General features: G+C 53.2%; 11 protein-coding genes and 2 non-coding genes across 13 annotated transcripts; 8 read left to right on the top strand and 5 right to left on the bottom strand.

The window, feature by feature from the left end:
- The first annotated feature begins 116 nt into the window (after window positions 1-116).
- DL89DRAFT_264832 (uncharacterized protein) lies at window positions 117-703 on the top strand. Its single transcript, XM_040886396.1, is given in 2 exon segments — window positions 117-675; window positions 687-703. The coding sequence occupies 1 exon segment, from the start codon at window positions 136-138 to the stop codon at window positions 550-552; it is 417 nt and encodes a 138-aa protein (XP_040745951.1). The 5' UTR covers window positions 117-135; the 3' UTR covers window positions 553-675; window positions 687-703.
- A 25-nt stretch (window positions 704-728) lies between these two features.
- On the top strand, window positions 729-1,234 carry DL89DRAFT_281347 (uncharacterized protein; the record flags this gene model as incomplete). The annotated part of the gene is made up of 1 exon (XM_040889636.1): window positions 729-1,234. Exon 1 carries the CDS (start codon window positions 752-754, stop codon window positions 1,232-1,234), a length of 483 nt encoding a protein of 160 aa, XP_040745950.1. The 5' UTR covers window positions 729-751.
- Window positions 1,235-1,551: 317 nt separating this feature from the next.
- On the top strand, window positions 1,552-1,965 carry DL89DRAFT_290482 (uncharacterized protein; the record flags this gene model as incomplete). The annotated part of the gene is made up of 2 exons (XM_040890086.1): window positions 1,552-1,779; window positions 1,822-1,965. 2 exons carry the CDS (start codon window positions 1,552-1,554, stop codon window positions 1,963-1,965), a joined length of 372 nt encoding a protein of 123 aa, XP_040745949.1.
- Window positions 1,966-2,142: 177 nt separating this feature from the next.
- On the top strand, window positions 2,143-2,637 carry DL89DRAFT_254808 (uncharacterized protein; the record flags this gene model as incomplete). The annotated part of the gene is made up of 1 exon (XM_040885302.1): window positions 2,143-2,637. One exon carries the CDS (start codon window positions 2,143-2,145, stop codon window positions 2,635-2,637), a length of 495 nt encoding a protein of 164 aa, XP_040745948.1.
- Window positions 2,638-3,000: 363 nt separating this feature from the next.
- Window positions 3,001-3,073, bottom strand: DL89DRAFT_t19. The gene has a single exon. It is a non-coding gene; the product is annotated as a tRNA-Ala (tRNA).
- A 524-nt stretch (window positions 3,074-3,597) lies between these two features.
- On the bottom strand, window positions 3,598-3,669 carry DL89DRAFT_t18. The gene has a single exon. It is a non-coding gene; the product is annotated as a tRNA-Cys (tRNA).
- A 1,262-nt stretch (window positions 3,670-4,931) lies between these two features.
- Window positions 4,932-6,135, bottom strand: DL89DRAFT_254807 (Metallo-hydrolase/oxidoreductase; the record flags this gene model as incomplete). The annotated part of the gene is made up of 4 exons (XM_040885301.1): window positions 4,932-5,161; window positions 5,209-5,272; window positions 5,315-5,727; window positions 5,904-6,135. 4 exons carry the CDS (start codon window positions 6,133-6,135, stop codon window positions 4,932-4,934), a joined length of 939 nt encoding a protein of 312 aa, XP_040745947.1.
- Window positions 6,136-7,615: 1,480 nt separating this feature from the next.
- DL89DRAFT_264830 (ankyrin) lies at window positions 7,616-8,751 on the top strand. Its single transcript, XM_040886395.1, has one exon. It carries the CDS (start codon window positions 7,938-7,940, stop codon window positions 8,619-8,621), a length of 684 nt encoding a protein of 227 aa, XP_040745946.1. The 5' UTR covers window positions 7,616-7,937; the 3' UTR covers window positions 8,622-8,751.
- On the top strand, window positions 8,707-10,045 carry DL89DRAFT_264829 (histone acetyltransferase type B catalytic subunit). Its single transcript, XM_040886394.1, has 3 exons — window positions 8,707-8,813; window positions 8,890-9,287; window positions 9,337-10,045. Exons 1-3 carry the CDS (start codon window positions 8,741-8,743, stop codon window positions 10,015-10,017), a joined length of 1,152 nt encoding a protein of 383 aa, XP_040745945.1. The 5' UTR covers window positions 8,707-8,740; the 3' UTR covers window positions 10,018-10,045.
- On the bottom strand, window positions 10,029-10,806 carry DL89DRAFT_243650 (uncharacterized protein; the record flags this gene model as incomplete). The annotated part of the gene is made up of 3 exons (XM_040885039.1): window positions 10,670-10,806; window positions 10,193-10,625; window positions 10,029-10,120 (listed from the first exon to the last, which is right to left on the bottom strand). The coding sequence occupies exons 1-3, from the start codon at window positions 10,796-10,798 to the stop codon at window positions 10,029-10,031; spliced, it is 654 nt and encodes a 217-aa protein (XP_040745944.1). The 5' UTR covers window positions 10,799-10,806.
- Window positions 10,807-12,221: 1,415 nt separating this feature from the next.
- Window positions 12,222-12,398, top strand: DL89DRAFT_216170 (uncharacterized protein; the record flags this gene model as incomplete). Its single annotated transcript, XM_040884307.1, has 1 exon — window positions 12,222-12,398. A coding segment is annotated over one exon (177 nt), but the record flags the coding sequence as incomplete, so codon positions are not given.
- A 236-nt stretch (window positions 12,399-12,634) lies between these two features.
- On the top strand, window positions 12,635-14,059 carry DL89DRAFT_79966 (uncharacterized protein). Its single transcript, XM_040892084.1, has 2 exons — window positions 12,635-13,149; window positions 13,294-14,059. Exons 1-2 carry the CDS (start codon window positions 12,865-12,867, stop codon window positions 13,576-13,578), a joined length of 570 nt encoding a protein of 189 aa, XP_040745942.1. The 5' UTR covers window positions 12,635-12,864; the 3' UTR covers window positions 13,579-14,059.
- A 781-nt stretch (window positions 14,060-14,840) lies between these two features.
- On the bottom strand, window positions 14,841-16,288 carry DL89DRAFT_264827 (uncharacterized protein; the record flags this gene model as incomplete). The annotated part of the gene is made up of 5 exons (XM_040886393.1): window positions 14,841-14,943; window positions 14,972-15,325; window positions 15,370-15,447; window positions 15,488-16,057; window positions 16,280-16,288. 5 exons carry the CDS (start codon window positions 16,286-16,288, stop codon window positions 14,878-14,880), a joined length of 1,077 nt encoding a protein of 358 aa, XP_040745941.1. The 3' UTR covers window positions 14,841-14,877.
- Between the last annotated feature and the right edge of the window lie 691 nt (window positions 16,289-16,979).

The following is a 16,979-nucleotide window of genomic DNA, read 5'->3' as shown; positions in this document are numbered from 1 at the left end:
AATATCCTTTGGTCATGTGCGATGAGGATTAACCCCACCTTTTTTTCACATGTAATGGTGCGAGACAACACACCAAATGAAATGTACGCAACCTGCTCTCCTTCCTACCATTTTCTTTTTTGCGGTTAATGAACAATGGACTCGGTATCTTACTTTGGCGAGGATGTCGGCACTGAAGTCGATTCGGTGGACCTGGACGCCGGCATCCTGACTCTAACCTTCATCGCCACAGACGATCACATTACCGATGCTGGCACTCTCGATGAGGGCCTGGTCGCCACCATAGCCGACAACAACACATCCACGCTTCTGGCCGTCGTTGGCACCGCTAGAGGCGGCTCTGTGGCCACATCCGTATCTGTCTCGCTCTCCGTGCAGGCATGCGCAGCGATCGCGCCAAACACGCCTGTCGAGGTCATCTGCAAAGTGACGAACCCGCAGCTGTCCCACCCGCATGCACTGGCGACATTCAGGAGCACTACCGACCCTGCCGTTGTCTATGCGGTCTGCGGCCACACAAAATTCGCAAAGGACGTGCTTGGGAAACTGTGAAAATTTCCCAAAGTGGCTCCAGAGAACAGAATTTCCCGCGCGCAAGATCGGATGCCCTCGGCGCACCCATCCCTCCGGAGGAAAACTCGAACCTCCGTGCATGCTAACGTGAAAAAGAAAAAGAAAAGAAAAGAAAAAAAGCTTAATCCAGTTTCCTTTTCCTGCCTTTTTATAAACTCGTTCCTTTAATCTCTACACTATGTCGCTGCCCACAAATCTGTCTGATGCCGAGCTGCTCCAGGCCCTCAATGACCGCCAGAGCCGCACAAACGCCTACCTGTACTACGGGATCCAGGTGCAGCCGCGGATCACCCATGTTGACCAAGCGAACTGCGAGATGAGATGCGAAATCCTGGTCACAGAGAACGACATTGGCGCATCCGGCACCTTGGACGAAGGCTGGTTAGGCACTGTCACTGATAACACCACGGCCATCATTATCGGTGTCATGGGGGAGCGCGGTCGGGCATCGGTTTCGACGGCGATCTCTGTCCAGGGCGTCATGCCAGTACGCCCCAACACCCTGGTCGAGATGTGCTGCAAGCTGACCAACCGCGGCGGAATCCAGCCCCATGCCACCGCCGTGTTCAGGGACAAGATGAAGCCCGAAACCGTCTATGCCGTGGGGAGCCATACAAAGTTCTACAAGAACAACCTGGTTGTCACGCAGCCTAAAATCTGAGCAAGAGGCATTCTTTAATGTGTCGGCTGCACCCGATCCATGATTCAAAACTGAATATACATATATCATTCATCATTCTCCTAGTTGGCAACAAAGGAATAAACCGTATGGCGACCATACGGTATCAGCTGCTGAAATTGGATACCACACTAAAACTCACCAAGGGAAAAGCCCAGTGCACTGGCTGGTGGTTGCTGATTGACTGCCTTTCTATGCAAGAGACGCCTCATAGTTTAACGAATAGTGGGTTATTCCTCTCCTTGCCTCTACATGTCCCCTTCCAATTCATGCACATTCAGTTGTAGTATTATCCAGCGATGCCAAACCCACCACGCTATGGCATGGTCGAGTTCTTCAACACTATTCGTACTGACGCTCGAATCTCTGCATTCTATGTTAACAAGCTTATCACCAACGACAAGATCGGCATCCCCAGCACCCTGGATGAAGGATGGGTCACTGCTGTCACCGACAACTTGACCAGTTCGATCATCAAGGCTGCTGACCCCAGCAGCCTCAGTGCCACGACCGCCCTGATTTCCAAGGTTCTCTGACCGATCAAGTCCGGCACGCGCATAGCCATCGAGAGCCGCCTCATCAGCATCACCCAGCCTCTCTCGGCTGCCGCTGTGTTCCGTGATGCCCAGAACCCGGACCTGGTCTATGCGGCCGCCCAGCACACAAAGTTCTACACAAGGGAGCTGGAAGCCATGATGAAAGCGCGGATCTAGATAGCCCGAAAAGCCCCGGTACACATGACTTCCCGAAGTCCGGGACCGGAGTTTTGGTGTAGAAATCAACCCATCCACTTCCAAGCATATGAAAGCCCGCGCTAATTTTTTTTTTTTCATTTCTCCCTAACTCTACACTTTTATGTATTTTTGTCACCGCTACTAATTTCATACACAATGACCGCTGCACCTGAATTCACATCGCCTGTGCCTGCTGAGGAGCTGACCCGCCGCGCCGAGACATACCACAAGCAGCTGCTGGCCAGCAACGTCAAGCTGACAACGCCGCCAGTCTCGCGCCTGCAGCTCGTCAGCATCAAGCCCACTGGCGCCAAGGGCGACCGGGTCACCAGCGCCTTCCTGACCTTCACATTCAGCGTCGAGAACACCGACTGCAATACCTGGGGCACGATCCACGGCGGCTGCGTGTTCACTCTGTTCAATGCGGCCGGCAAAATTGCCACTGCCGTGGTTGCCAATGGCGCAAAGAAGATTGTGTCGACCGACCTGACCACGAATTACCTGGCGGGCGTGCCGGTCAACTCGACTGTGACCCTGGAGATCGAGTGCCTGCGGACGACAAAATCTATTGGCTTCCTGCGTGGCTGTATCAAGGACGAGAAGGGCAATTTGGCGTACATTGCCACGCAGAATGTCTCGTTTGAGCTGTAACCTTTTTATAGAACACATACATATGGCTTTGCTCTGTATAACAATACACATGCTGCTGTTGCTCCAGTAGCCATTTACATATCACATGGAATATCATACGGTAAGAGCCAAGTCTCCTTTCTGTTTTTTTCTCAGCACTATCCTCACATATTAGCGCGGTAAGTCTGCGTGAATCACCACACACCAGGTAGCGGATGCCAACGTATCTACGGATCAAACGGCCACAACATCTATGCCAAAGAAAAAGAAACTAGCATTGCTATGCCCAACACATCTAAAACAGTACCGGGCTGAAAGATGCACTCGATATCACCGACACCTAAAAAAGAACGGCGACCACCGAGGATGGCAGCAAAAAATCTGTGGAGGACCTGGGTATCGATCCCAGTGCCTCACGCATGCGAAGCGCGCGCTCTACCATTTGAGCTAGACCCCCAGATCAGAAGATTCAGAACCAGCAAGCTAATCCGATTCCGTTTCAAATTTCTACTTTCCAAAAATTAAGCTTATAATAATATTTTTCCTTTGATTTCGCTTTACTCCCAGCAGATGCTATGAATAGGTTTCAAACATTAATGGCGTGTTTCCTGATAATAGATACATGGTGTTCTGCATTGGTAGTTGCAGAGAATCCAAATATTTGGTTAGCTCATGCATCTATTCGGAAATAAATGCTAAGTCGCAATAATATTGGCATGCGACGCTGTCAACATGTAGGTTAGTTACATATGAATATATAGTCTGGACATCACTCAGCGCTTGAATTCCTGTCCACAGAACACAGAGTATCTAGGGTTTTCACTATACATGGAAACTCGAAGTTATTGGCTTGTCCCACCCATTGATATAACCTTGGTATTGATAATTATCAAATCAAAAGACTATATACTGCCTAGCTCTTTCTGGTAGATAGTAACTGATGCAGTAGTGGAATGCAATGGCCAAGGGAATAAAAAGGGAAGGGACCTACCAGAATTGAACTAGTGACCTATTGGACTGCAGCCAATTGCTCTACCCCTGAGCTAAAGCCCCTTGGATGCTGCCGGTCGAGTGTCGATTCTGCACCGATCGCCCATTGAAAAATTTTGGCCTGAAAATCTCAGTCGGGGGTTGCCAGAATAGCAGTAATACGAAACAGCACATTCGTCATTTGGCGATTTTAGACTCTCTCCTCAAACATGACCTAAACAGTCGCTACGGCATTCAGGTGCTGTGATTATGCTGGTCCATACAATAACCTGCATCTAAAGCTATGTCTCCCAGCTAGTCGTCTTTCCATATGTAGCAACTAGGGGTCGTGAACTCGTGTTGCGAGCTTACATGGAAGTGAGCCAAACGCTATTTGTCTCCCATCATGGCGGGCTCTCCTAGTATGTAACAATGTCGTTGTCTCAAGCTATTGGCAATATATTGTCTCAGGCTACCCTGGTTGAATAGGCTATGGAAAATGCCTTGCCTATATCCATGTTCTCCTCAAGCGCGTGGACTGCACAATTTGCAACATCCGCCTGCGAAATCGTGCCACCAAACACATCACGATGACTAGCTAAATACGTGCCGGTTGCCTCTCCCCACCGTAACCAGCCCTGGCCTAATAATCGTCCATTTTAGGTCGCTTTTTCATCAGAGCCTCCTCTTGCCTCGTAAACTGCATTGCCAGTGACCAGCACATATCGGTGGATCCCAAATACCATATGCTTTGCCTGGTTGAGATTGAACATGAACCAGGTTGACCAATCCAGGCACTTCTGAGACTCGCCAGCACCATGTGTGGTGACAATCAGGATCCGCTCGACGCATTCCTTTTTCATTGCTGTTTGGATCATGGCTTGGCGCGTTGCCCACGACCCTGGATTCGTGTAGGCTGCATCAAATGCAACAAAGACTGCGTCACTGTCACGGACTGCTTCGCGGTAGTGCTCGAGTGTATCCAGTGCCACGTGTGATGCGCATGAACTCGGTGTGGTCGGCGAATTCGTCCGGAAACATCGTCGGTTTCATGCAGGTACCAGGAAATATAGTGGTCGGCAACAACAGCGCTAGTTACAAATTCATGGGCAAGCGAACCTAAGCCCGCCGAACACAGAAATTTTGAGTGGCATTATAATATCGAAACAGAAGAGTGCTGATAGGGAGAGAGCATGTGTCTATACTTGACCAAAAAGAGGCTGTGTTTTTGTGCCATAGCGTCTAGGTCCGCTGACTATGGAAAATCCTACTCCGATATTCCTTGATACAGCAAGGTTTTTCCGAACGTGGGCGCAACAAATTCGTCGATACCTAGCTCGTATTTTTCAGCAAGCAGTCTTCAGATCCCGTACTGGCGCCAAGTAGTGCTCATCTGACATCATAAATGTTCCCCAGTGCACACCAATTGACCATTTGGCACCAAGATCCCGGTGGATCTTCACTGCATCGTCTGGATTCACATGCTGATGGCACATGTACCACCGTGGCTCGTAGCTACCGATAGGCAGCGCAGCCAGGGTTACAGGGCCGTACCGTTTTCCGACTTCCTTGAATGCTGGCAGTATCCAGTATCGCCGCAGTGGAAGAATGACTGGGAAACACCTTTCACCAAAAAGCTCGACCACAGCGAGCAGTTGCTGTCAAAGCCATTGCGGCCGCTCCAGTGCTGCGTCGGTGCAGCAATAACCCTGAACGTGACATCGCGTACTGTAATATCCGACTCATGCCACCAGTCAAGCTCCTTGACCTTGTAGATTCCTTGCCGCGCAAACCAGTCACGGAGGCCCAGCGGCACATACCATGTTACCGAGTTTCCAAGGGACTTGACCACATCAATGTCGAGGTGGTCAAAGTGGTTGTGCGAGACAAGGACAATGTCAGGGTGCGGCAGATCTTTGAGCTGGCAAGGCACAGGGCGCAGTCTCTCAGGACCGAGCCATGAGAACACGGTCCTGCGCTTGAAAATCGGATCTGTCAAAATATTCAGGCCCTCCATCTGCACAAAACACGTCGACTGGCCAAGCCATGTTGCTGTGATCTGCGAGTCCCTATTGAGCGAGCTGACGTCTGGGTACTCTGCGTATGCCGGGATCCTCGACCAAGGTGCGCAGCCGGCGGGCACTGGGCGGCGAAAATGCATCAAGCAGGTGGAAGTGCGGCAGGATTACTGGCAAGTCATCATGCAGCTGCGATCGGTCCGACGGCAGCCCATTGCCAGTCTTGCGTGTCACAATCCATTTCACAAAGTCCCACAGTGTTTTGTCGCGCCACGTATCAAAGGGGTTCACAAATCGGACCGCCAATAAACAGCGACGCGTAGAGCGGCGGCGGGTTGCGGGTGTCCTTTGTGTCGATAAGCTGATCCTGCTGCTTGCGCTTTTCAATCATAATGCTGCGCCGGCTGGAGATCCATTGGTCTGCAATCAGACAGTACACAGTGTAGCCGGCGATAGCACCAATGCAGCACACGGACGTGCTGGATCGGTTGACCCTGAGCCAGCCCAGGCCAATTCCAAACGCTCTGCTCATTTGCTACACGTTGGCAATAATTCTGAGTCAATTTTGTCTCCTGCATTTAGCGCATTTCCGTATTTCCCAGGTCGGTTCTTACGCTTAAAGTGCTGCTTGTGTGAAGGGTGGGCAAAAGTGAGAAGAGGGTCGATCGTTCAAAAAAAACTCCAGCCTGTAGGTTATATCGCTAATCCAGATGGTAATTGGCTATTAGCGCGGATTCAACTAAAATAGCCGCAGAAAATGGGCCGCCTCAGCTAAGCCATCGCTGTGATCATGGTTGCTTACTATACGCACAGGGATTGATCTCACTATGATAGTGAGAGAGGCTTCTCTATACTAGGCCAGGACGGGTGTGCATGGTGTCTGCAGACGACACTGGGTCCCAGTTCCCCAGTCGCCTACTGGGCCCCACATCGAGGTCACTTGCCGGGAGTGATGGGGTGATCAGCTATTCAGCTAGCTAGTGACACAAAATTTTTAGTCAGCAGCTCTAATGCTTATCATCCTTAACCTCGGTCTAGAGGCAAGCGAATAAGAGCTCTGAAAACACGCCGTCAGACTGAGCCTGTGGGCATGGTCGAACCTTCACCTGCTCTTAAACCAACCATTGAGCAACTGTTATCGTCTGTTGTCACTGACGCTGTTGCCACTGCGGGTGATTGCACCAGCTGCTGCTTGTTCCAGGAACCACTCATTTCCCGCATGGGAATGACCGAGCAGAAAGGCAGGGCAGCCGGCACCCATTACCCAATCCGGCGACCCCCGGGCGCAGGGCAGAGGCAATTGGGGACAGGGAAGGGGGAGCACATGCTAAGAGCGTCTCATCCTTGGCGTGGTTGGCCTCGCACCTATTGGACTTGCTTTTCTAAACCCCTGGCACAATTGCCCTCACACAATATGAGTCCACGACATGAAGACTGCGCGCTCTATTCTGGGGCCACTCGCCCTCGCTGACCGCAGCCACTTTCACACTTGGAGCAGAACAATCGGTGGTCGTGGGATTGTGCTGCGCACGAAAGTAGCATAGCGGCTTATGTTTTGGTATCGTTTTTTCTCCCTGGCTGTCGCTCTGGAAATGGCTGGCCGGCCGATCACTGGCATACACGTGAAGTTAATTCCTGGTATGGCAACTCTATCAAGCGGCTGTATATGGCACTCAAAAGAATGTCATAGTAGCAGGTAGTTTTCTGCCTTTGTCCGGGAGAGACACGCGGTGCATTCTCCACTGAAAGAGTGCAGCTGGGAAGAGTAGTATGAATCCCGGCTTTGCTATGGGCGGTTTCCAGACACCCCCGATCACAACATGGGAAGCGCACGTCACGATTGTCGGCACAAGACAATTAATAGTGCCTGTTAAAACGGGCTTCATGATGCATGGCTTCCGTCTGACTTATATCCCAGGCGTTGTGAGTGCCCGGGGACCCTCTCTTTCGGCATGCTGATACACCAAGGCCGCAGAATCTCATTTTAGATGTGAACCCTATTCCTCTCTTCCCGATCACCTACCTCCTCCAGGACATTTATATGCGCAGGCTCTTCCTCCCTTGCAAAATATCCACGGACTACGGTTATTTACCTTTTTTCGTTTGTTGTACCTGAGCTCTCACACTGTCCAACCTCGAACACCATCTTGTATTCTCTGCACACCCCACCCTTTTTGCGACACGCAATTCCGTATTTTTTGTTTGTTGATTAGGACTCGGGGCTGACCCAAGTATCCACATCCTTTCCCCCCATCTCACCCTTCCCTCATCACATCCTTACTACAAAAGCACACTCTTTTCACAGCAATTGTAGACATTGCATTCTCTTCAGACATGACTGTTTCAGAACCTCGTTCAATAGATATACTTTTGGCAGGGGAATTCCCCCTGGCTGGGGAGGAGCAGCAGCTATTGCGCGAGTGGATATCGGAGTGGAAGTTCGACGTGGGCCAGTTTAGTGAGCGCGCTCAGCCACTTGTGCGCGGCGACATTGGGCGCCTAGAGCATGACTATCAGAAGCTGGTGGATAAATTCACTGCCGAGGGAAAGGCTCTGGAAGAATCCAAAGAGTGTGCTACCGAGGCGTACGCCACTATGTGCGAGACAAGGCTTCGTATGCCGGCAATGGAGGTGGTTGTCGCTGGTGCTCAGTACTATGTGGGCAGGCGGCCACCGACGTATCACCAGAGCACACCGTATGCTGAACCCAGCCATGTAAAGTGCCTCGAGTTTCTGCATGGGATTGGCGTTGCTGTCGATGCCCAGGATGTGGCCGGGTTCACAGCATTTATGCGGGCAGCGCAAACGTCACAATCACGCTCAGATCTGGCGCAGGCCTTACTGGAGATGGGGGCCGATGTCAACCACCGCTCGAGGTTCGGCGGCGTCGTGCTGCATGAGGCGATGATGGCACAGGACAGAAAGGCAGTGGCATTTCTGACTCGCAATGGCGCGTCGATGGATATCCAGGACAACGATGGGGTTTCGCCTCGGGATATCGTGTCACTAATCCTGTAGAAATTAAACAACACATCAAATCAAGCATTTGCACACGCGGTGACGCGAAGTTTTGCTGGCAGGAAACGCGCTGCTAGCTTTTTCTGTTTTGTCTCAAATCGCGCATTCTTATAAATTCAATGGACGAAATTCTGGCAGCCAATGCGTCACAGTGGGTGGCAGACTCGAACTCGGCTGTATTCCTGCGACTGAGTAAGTAAAACGCAGAGGCTGGGTCGCATGCTTTTGCGCATATATGCCACTGAAGTCCTTTCTCTTTGGTTTATAGTCAGCGGGGAGACCACTGAGAGCGTTCTTAACGCATTGCGTGCGGATATTGCCGAGGATGAAGAGGGTGCAGACGGAGCCGACGCGATCGAATTCCACCCGATCTTCACATACCCGATCTACGGTGAGCAGGAGCGGATATTCGGATACAAGGGCCTGCGCATCAGCCTCTACTATGCTGCTGGCTCATTAGCAACGTACTTTAGCGTAGACTACACCAAGCGCATTGACGGCCTGGAGACAAGCCTGCCGGTGCAGCTTAAATCAGACGATGTCGACACGCCAATGCGCAAGGTGCTGTCGGAGAATTCTCTGGTGGGGTCGCGCGAGGAGTTTGCAGAGCGCGTTGTCAAGGACACGAAGGAGTTTAAGCCGCATGGGAAGAAGGTGCACGAGTACGTGCGGGACACAGGCAGGTACGAGATTTACGCCAACCGGCTGAATGAAGGAATTCCGCGAGTACCACCGGCGGCTGCAGACATTTCTGCTGTTTTACATTGAGGGCGCGCAGTTCATCGATGAGACCGATGAGCGGTGGCAGGTGTTCACAGTGTACGAGCGTCTGGACCTCAACGGCATCACCAGCTACTCGCTAGTCGGGTACTGCACAATGTACGAGTTCTTCCATTGGCCTGACAGCAAGCGACCCAGGATCTCGCAGTTTTTGGTGCTGCCACCGTTCCAGGGCCAAGGCCATGGGTCGGAGCTGTACAGGTATATTTACGGAATGGTCAAGGCTAGCCCGCAGTATGTTGATCTGACGGTCGAGGATCCAAGCGAGTCGTTCGACGATATGCGTGACCGCAACGATATGCGGTACCTGCTGGATCACCACGCATTCGACGGGCTTACGGCACCTGTCAGCCCAGAGGACCTGCACAAACTGCAGATCGAATACAAGATCAGTAAGCGCCAGATGGCGAGGTGTGTCGAGATGGGTCTACTCAAGATGCTCGACAAGCCCAATGCTGAGGCATATGGCAGGTACAGATTGTTTGTCAAGCGGCGGATCTATGCACAGAACGTCGATTTGCTCAGCGGGCTGGAGGACGACGAGAAGAAGCAAAAAGTCGCCGAGTCATTTGCCTCAGTTGTCAACGATTACCACAGGGTTCTTAGTCTCATTTAAATAAACACCGTCTACGCGCTAGCCTCAACCTTCTTGCTCTTGACACCTGGCGCCTCCTTGTCCCGCTTCAGGTCCTGCAGCAGCTCGCGCATCCTGACCGTGTCTCTGGTGGCAGCAGGCGCTGCCGACTGAGACGCCTGGCGTGAAACCTGCGTCGTGGACCCGAACGGCGAACCGCTCGATTTCTGCGTATCCTGGGTGGCCTTGGTGGCAAGGTCAATCTGCTTCATGGCGCGTTCCCACAGGTTGCCTGAGTTGGCTGCCTGAATCTCAATCTCCTGCGTCGCACGGTTCTCCTGAATCGCCCTGTCCTTCTTCTCGTTGTACTCGTCATAAAACTTGTCGATGGACTCGCGTGCCTCCTTCACAATCGCCTCGTGGCGCTCGTTTGAGACCCGGTCGCGCTCCTCGACGGCCTCCTTCTGCTTCACCTGCCACTCCTGCAAAAAGCCAGAGTCCTGGGCGACTGCTGGCGAGGCCTGGGCAGAGCTAGCCGGGTTTGACACAGAGGCGGCCGGGGCAGGGGCAGCCGGAGCGGAAGGTGGGCTGGGCTTCGAAAGCAGCGGCGACGATATCTTCTGCAGCAGGCACAGTGTCACTGAAAGTTGCTGGCGAGGAGGTCGTCGTTGCCAGCCGAGGAAATGCCAAAGACATCACTGGTGGCTGCCTCAGGCGATTTCGACGCAGATGGGGAGCCTGACTGGAACAGGTCAGCATCCTCGCCGAGTGCTGCGCGCTCGCGGGCCAAAAAGTCGGCCATGGGATCGAATTCGTCGCTCATTGTAAGTTATAGATAAAAGTAGTGTGAATTTCAGGAAAAAAGGGATGGCGGAATCAGAATGTGCTGCAGAGAAGCTGTCGTCATGGGCCAGTGCCGGTCAGACGCAGCAGACAGGGCAGGGCCCTAATAACCGTTTCAGGTAGGATTAAATCAATGAACATGCCTCATCGCTGCTGCTCAGCGATACCGACGGGGCTGTCAGAAATATGTATGCCAATAGCAAAGTGTGCGCGAATAAAGGGAGCTCGGATAGCTGCTCGCCTCGGAGATACAAATGTCAAAAATATGCATAAAATGGCCTCCGCCTTTGTTTCTACAACACTGCTCCTTCATGTCTCCAGCTTCAGTATTCTCTTTCCAGAGTGTGCAGTTTTATATCTGACGTCGCCTTGTAGCAGGTGTCAACTACCGCTTACCCTACATCTTATATGCTGTAAAAGCTAGAGCATGTGGGCTTATGCCATTCCTTCGTATTCGGTTTGAGCACCAATCTTTGCTCTCAAAAAGCAGTATTGGAATTTGTATTAATCCCCGCACAAGCTTGCGTTAGTGCATCACAATCACGGATGCCTGCGAGAATCAAGCTTTGGTAGATGCCATTTGTCTGCTTTACGCTGTTCCGACTACACACAGGAACATCCCATCACCCAGCTGGTGAGAGCAAGTATATATCCAGTTTGGGGCAGGGCAGATGTGGTCTTCCCTTCAAAGTCAGACATCTACATATGCATCTGAAGAACTTCACAAGATAACTATAGTGAGCAGCCACAACTTTCTCATTAAAATGAGCCGATCTGTACTCTCAGGACTGCGATTGGTCAGAGAAGGATGTATACTAGCAGCAGCTTGTCCATAGTGGCAAGGGCGAGAAATGGCTTGGATTCGGGATAGGGGCTGATGACCCGGTGGCGCTAAGGCGTGCGCAGGTTCTCAGGAGCTGAAATGTTGAATATATGGAAGTGAACAAGAAACACAGGCCAAAAATTGTCAAAACAAGGCTATATGGTTGCTCCTAGGTGGTGTCCAGGTCGATCACAAATATGCCTGTTGATGACCAGTTGCAGAGACCGATGTACGCAACCGTGAATAGCAATCATGTCCAAGCCAATGTTCCTTTGGCACTTGGCTCGGCTGGCGGTGACTCGGGACCTCATCCTGTCCTGGTTCATGGCATCACCTCCTGCCTGGGAGCTAATAAACTCCAGCTACCCGGATGAAGGCTGTGTTCTACCCCGATTGCGTGCTAGGCTCAGCTGGTTGGTGTAGCAGCCAAGTAGGTGGTGCACGTGACACAGCCCCGGGGTTGAATGACGAAGGAAAACCACTTTTCCTCCCCACATATCAGTGTGAGTCTTTTCCCGCCCTTCGACTTTTTTTTTTGTTCAAACAAACTCTTTTTATATTTGCTCTATCCGCGCGCATTTCAGGAAAGCCCATGGGGAATACACCAACAAAGCTGAACGGCGCGACCGTATGCGACTACGGCAACATGTCGCCAAACGGAATATACCCAGAGGACGCCCAGGACTTTGACGTCAAGATTGTCCAGAAGCTGATCCTTGGCCGCCAGCTGGCGCCGTTCTACGTCGGTGCCGATGACCCCTGACCCGGCTGAGGGCGGCGAGCAGAACGACGACGGCTGGTGGAGCTACAACCTGATGCTGGCGCAGCAGCAGAAGAAGGACGGCAGCGGTAAGTGCAGCAAATATTAGCCCAAGGGCATCGTCTCTTGCGGGTGTGGAGTGAAAAAAAAGCATGGGGACCAATATGGCCAGGCTTTCCTTCCCCCGGTCCTTTCCTGTTTTTCCACCCCTATTGCATGAGCTAGTAAAGCACTTGCATGGAAGGCGTGTATCCCCCAGTTTGTTTGGATAAGCGCGGTGCATTATTGCGCAAAAGCTCTTCTGTGCAAAAAGGAACCGAGAGTCCACTAAGCTGTCGCGGATGTCCGCCCACTTCTTGCTTTGCATGTGCTTTAGATACAGAGCCAAAGAGCGGCACACACAGCCGGCAGCTGTCGTCAGCTGGGTCGACTGATCACGACAGACTCCAGCCCGTCCCCACCCATGCGTCCGCCTCCACGCCTGCCAGTCCTGTCACCGGGCGGGGCCCGCAAAGGGCACAGTCGCAAGGGCAGCGGCTTCTTCCACCGTCTAAAGGTGTCGTCAGCAAGCAGCTCCAAGTTTCCTGGCGACGGCACTCAGTCGCCGTCATCGCCGTCGTCGCCGCGGCCTGGCAATGCCACCGAGATGTCAGGCAGCGGCCCAGAGACAGCCGAGTCGTGCGAGCTTGATGTGGAGGTGTGCCGGCGGCTGCTGAGGAGGTATATCGAGTGCCCTATCTGCTTTCTGGTAAGTTTGCGTGTCATGCTTATTTCGTGGGGGTCTCTTGACTTTTATTGCTCGATTCAGCCGTCAAACACGCGATGCCGTGAATGCCCTTGTTTTTTCACATGGGACAATTGATTATATTGGCATTGGCGTTTGCGCTTGTAGTACTACCCGCAGAATATCAACTATACCCGGTGCTGCCACAAGCCGGTGTGCACCGAATGCTTCGTGCAGATAAAGCGCAAGCTTCGAGGAAGGGACCATCTCATCCACGCACTGCCCGTACTGCGTCGAGCCCAATTTCGGAATAGTATACTATCCGCCGTCCATCACCACTGGTGCTGCTCGCACCAACTACATGAAGCACCGCCCGCAGCTCAGCTCTCAGCTCTCCCAGAGCTCGTCCATATCTATTGCCAGCAATGCGTCGCGGCCCAAGATGCTGGATAACCGGTCCAGAAGCCAGTCGCTGACGACAAGAGAGCCAATAATCGTTATGAGCGACGACATTAGGCCGGGACTGATGCGCCAGCTGCAGGCAGAGCAGGAAAGGCACAAGCGCGAGCAGGAGAGGCTGTCGCAAAACATGGCAGCAATTGCTGCGTCGGCGCAGAGGCGCAGCGCACGGAGCAATCGCGATGGTGTGTTTAGAACCAGGAGGGCTGCTGGCGGAGGTAGCAACAGCCACCGGATGAGAGCATCTGAGTACTCAACGTATGTCACTGCAATGCGGGCTGCTGGCCAGTCAAATTTGGAAGAGTTCTTGATCCAGGAGGCTATTCGCATGAGCCTAGCCGAAACGCAAAACGAGGGTGGATGGTGAAGGAGGGCCGGTGGGTGCGCAGCAGCAGCAGCAGCAACAGGAAGATGAACCAATTCAGAATGAAGGAGACAAGCGGCGGACAACGGTATCGACAGCAGCAACGACAACAACAACAACATGACAACGATGGCAACGATGGCAACAACAACGACAGCTGATAGTGACTCTGTCAACACTCAGGACGACATCACAGTGCAGCCAGCAACGCCAGACTTATCTCAGATTGGACATATCGAGTCATCACAGACCACTCTTTCGGACGTTGCGCCTGCACCAGCCTGCGCCAGTAGCGCTGGCATTTGACGCTGCCGAGCTGGATGCGATTGCCAACATCCACAGCCGCCGTAGCATCATGCGTCATACTCGCGCACACACCAACCCAACAAATACCCTCAATGACCTGCAGAGTATCGCCAGCGAGCAGCTTGCGTCTTCGCCGCCCCTGCGTCCGCTCAACACCAATCCGTTCTTGACCTCGGCTGCGCTGAACACCGACGATGCGGGTGATCTCCATTTCCCTGCCCTGACGCCGCAGCCTGCTATCGCCACCGTTGCCACCGCGTCGCATCGGCGGCGTGATTGACACCAGTAGATCGAGCAGTAGCACATCCAGCCCGACGTCTCCGACCCCGTCGCTTGGCAGGGCCCGCAGGAGGCCGCCGCCACCGCCGCCACCATCGAACAGTGCACGTGCCAGGGCCCGCTCAGCAAGCCGCAGCTCTGCCGCTGGCTAACCAAATCGACGATAAATCGGCAATAACCAGCTCGACAGTCGCCAGCGCCGCCAGCTAGCGCCTCGCAGCCAGGAGGACTCGCAGCAGCCCCTGATATCTCTGTAATTAGCCCAAGCCCTGCCCAAGCGGTCTCGATCTTTAACGCGGGTTTGTGAAGTCAAAAATAGACTTTTTTTTATTACTAGAAACTGCTCACTGCTGCTGCTTGGTGGGTGCCGAAATGTCCTTGTGCTTGACAACAAACTTGGTCGACTTCTTCTTGCCCATCATCGCCTGCAAGTCAAACTTGGGAATCGATGGACTCCTGCTCGCGCGCAAACTTGACCTTTGTGATGTCAACCACGCCGTACTTTTTGCGGAACCAGTCGGTGTGCATGATTCCAACCTGGCCCACCGACACAAGGTTGTTGACCACCCAGAACGTGAAGATGCCTGCCGGCAGTCCCGACGTGAAGTACGCCATACCGACACCCATGCAGCGCATCAGGATCTTTGCCTGCTTGCTCTGCTCAGTGGCCGAGTTGAGCCTGGACTGCAGCTCAATCACGCCCATCATGCCCACGCACGACAGCACCGGCAGGATGTACGTCGGATCCATCACCGACAGATCCGTGAACCACCACAGGCCGCCAGTCTGCAGCTGTGCAACCGGCACCATTGGCCAGATCGCGCAGCGCCAAAAACAGCTAGCATCATGAAGGGTGCCGAGGCAGCTCCCGCCAGAGCACCGCGGAACGGATAGATTCCGCGCCGCTTATAGAACTGCCGCATCTCGTTTCGCCGCCCGCGACGTCGCAATCACATCGCCTGCTGCCTGCGCCCGCTTCTGCTCCTCCATGATCAGCGTCAGCTCCGGCTTGTGGTTGTTCAGCTTGGCCACGTTGCGCTGCCCGAATACCGCCAACGGGAAGCATGCCGCGCGGATCGCCACCACCACAGCCGCAATTGTTGCCCACCAGGGAAGACCCGTCGTGACGTGCACGAATTCCAACGCATACTCTGTCAAGCGCGTCGGCAGAGTCGTGTCAAGCCCGTATTTGGCCAGATCGCCGATCTGCATAGCCGCCTGTACCGCGGGCGTTGGATCGAGTTGTGTTTGCGCTGCAGCTGCAACGGTGTCGGCTACGCTGCTGGGGGCCGTAGCTGCCACCGTCTCAACTACACTGCTGGGTGCGGCAGGGGTCACCGCCTCGTTGCGGCGCATGGGTGTCGAGTGGAACGACCGGCTCCGGGTGTTGTTCAGGATAATCGAGGACGCGCGGAAGCTATTCATGGTGGCGGGTTTGCTGAACCGCAGCGCCTGCGCAGAAGATGCAAGAGGCTGCGAGGTGCGCAGGGCCCGGGCCACATATGCCACGCCGAATCTGGATGCCTGGTTCATTTGTTGCGCTCTAGTTGGAAATACGAAATTCGAGATACAGAGTGCAAAAGCCCAGGAGCGGGTTATCTCGCTGGCAGTTTGCAGAAATGCAAAAAAACTGATGCCTATAAGCGGGCCGGATCAGTGATTTGATGATTGTAATCTACCGATCAAGTAGTGCAATCCCAGATGGTCCGCCGACGATTGCCCCTTGGCTATCCTGGTCAAGCATGCCGGTGCCATGTCATACGTGTTGCTGACGCTGCTGCTCGCCCCAATTGTGCCCCCTGATAATCGATGTAGCCCCAATAAAACGAGTGGGCTAGCTTGTTATCATGCAGCACCGCACAGGCAGCCTCCAGTGCTGATCGTGCCAGCGTCCAACACGGTGCCATTCCTCGCGTTCCATATCGCCCAGACACTTCCATCCTAACTAAGCTAGGCTAAAGCCTTCCAGCCCTGTCGCCGTGCCAGATATACTAGCATCCAGGGGGTTTGTCATCATAACATTGGAGACGGAGTATCAATCGAATGTAGAAATTTCTTCGATTGGCATGTGTGAACTGCTGCCCCAAGTGCCATGGTTGCACGAGAGTGGGGAATCTGTCTCTTTTTGTGCTATTGCTTCCGAGACGCATTGCCAACTTTGTTCCCTGCTGGCGCGGCAACGCAAAGCAATCAAAGGAGGCTGTGGACGCTTCAAATAGACAATTTTATACCACGGGATAGCTGGCAGTATCCCGAAATCTTGGCAGTGGTAGAAAGTTCTGTGCGGGAATATGCATCAAAGCACGAAAATAGCCGCCACGGTGCGATGAAAGCACATGGCTGATCATGAAGTGTGAGTCTACATGCACTCGTGTACAAGGTAAGAAGAGTGCATGTGCAAAAAGTTGCTCGCGGATGCCATGCCCTGGACAAGACCAGGAAAACG

This window comes from Linderina pennispora, assembly GCF_002104995.1.
Source record: "Linderina pennispora strain ATCC 12442 chromosome Unknown DL89scaffold_2, whole genome shotgun sequence".
NCBI classification, from domain to species: Eukaryota; Fungi; Kickxellomycota; class Kickxellomycetes; order Kickxellales; family Kickxellaceae; genus Linderina; species Linderina pennispora.
This window is presented reverse-complemented; position numbering and strand designations above follow the sequence as displayed.

What these genes read in the sequence shown, in the direction of transcription:
- DL89DRAFT_264832 (XM_040886396.1), top strand. Translation starts at nt 136, where the DNA reads ATGGACTCGGTATCTTACTTTGGCGAGGATGTCGGCACTGAAGTCGAT.
- DL89DRAFT_264830 (XM_040886395.1), top strand. Translation starts at nt 7,938, where the DNA reads ATGACTGTTTCAGAACCTCGTTCAATAGATATACTTTTGGCAGGGGAA.
- DL89DRAFT_264829 (XM_040886394.1), top strand. Translation starts at nt 8,741, where the DNA reads ATGGACGAAATTCTGGCAGCCAATGCGTCACAGTGGGTGGCAGACTCG. An exon ending in GGCTGTATTCCTGCGACTGA is followed by an intron (nt 8,814 to 8,889) that starts GTAAGTAAAACG and finishes TTTGGTTTATAG; the next exon opens with TCAGCGGGGAGACCACTGAG. An exon ending in GGAAGAAGGTGCACGAGTAC is followed by an intron (nt 9,288 to 9,336) that starts GTGCGGGACACA and finishes GGCTGAATGAAG; the next exon opens with GAATTCCGCGAGTACCACCG.
- DL89DRAFT_79966 (XM_040892084.1), top strand. Translation starts at nt 12,865, where the DNA reads ATGCGTCCGCCTCCACGCCTGCCAGTCCTGTCACCGGGCGGGGCCCGC. An exon ending in AGTGCCCTATCTGCTTTCTG is followed by an intron (nt 13,150 to 13,293) that starts GTAAGTTTGCGT and finishes TTGCGCTTGTAG; the next exon opens with TACTACCCGCAGAATATCAA.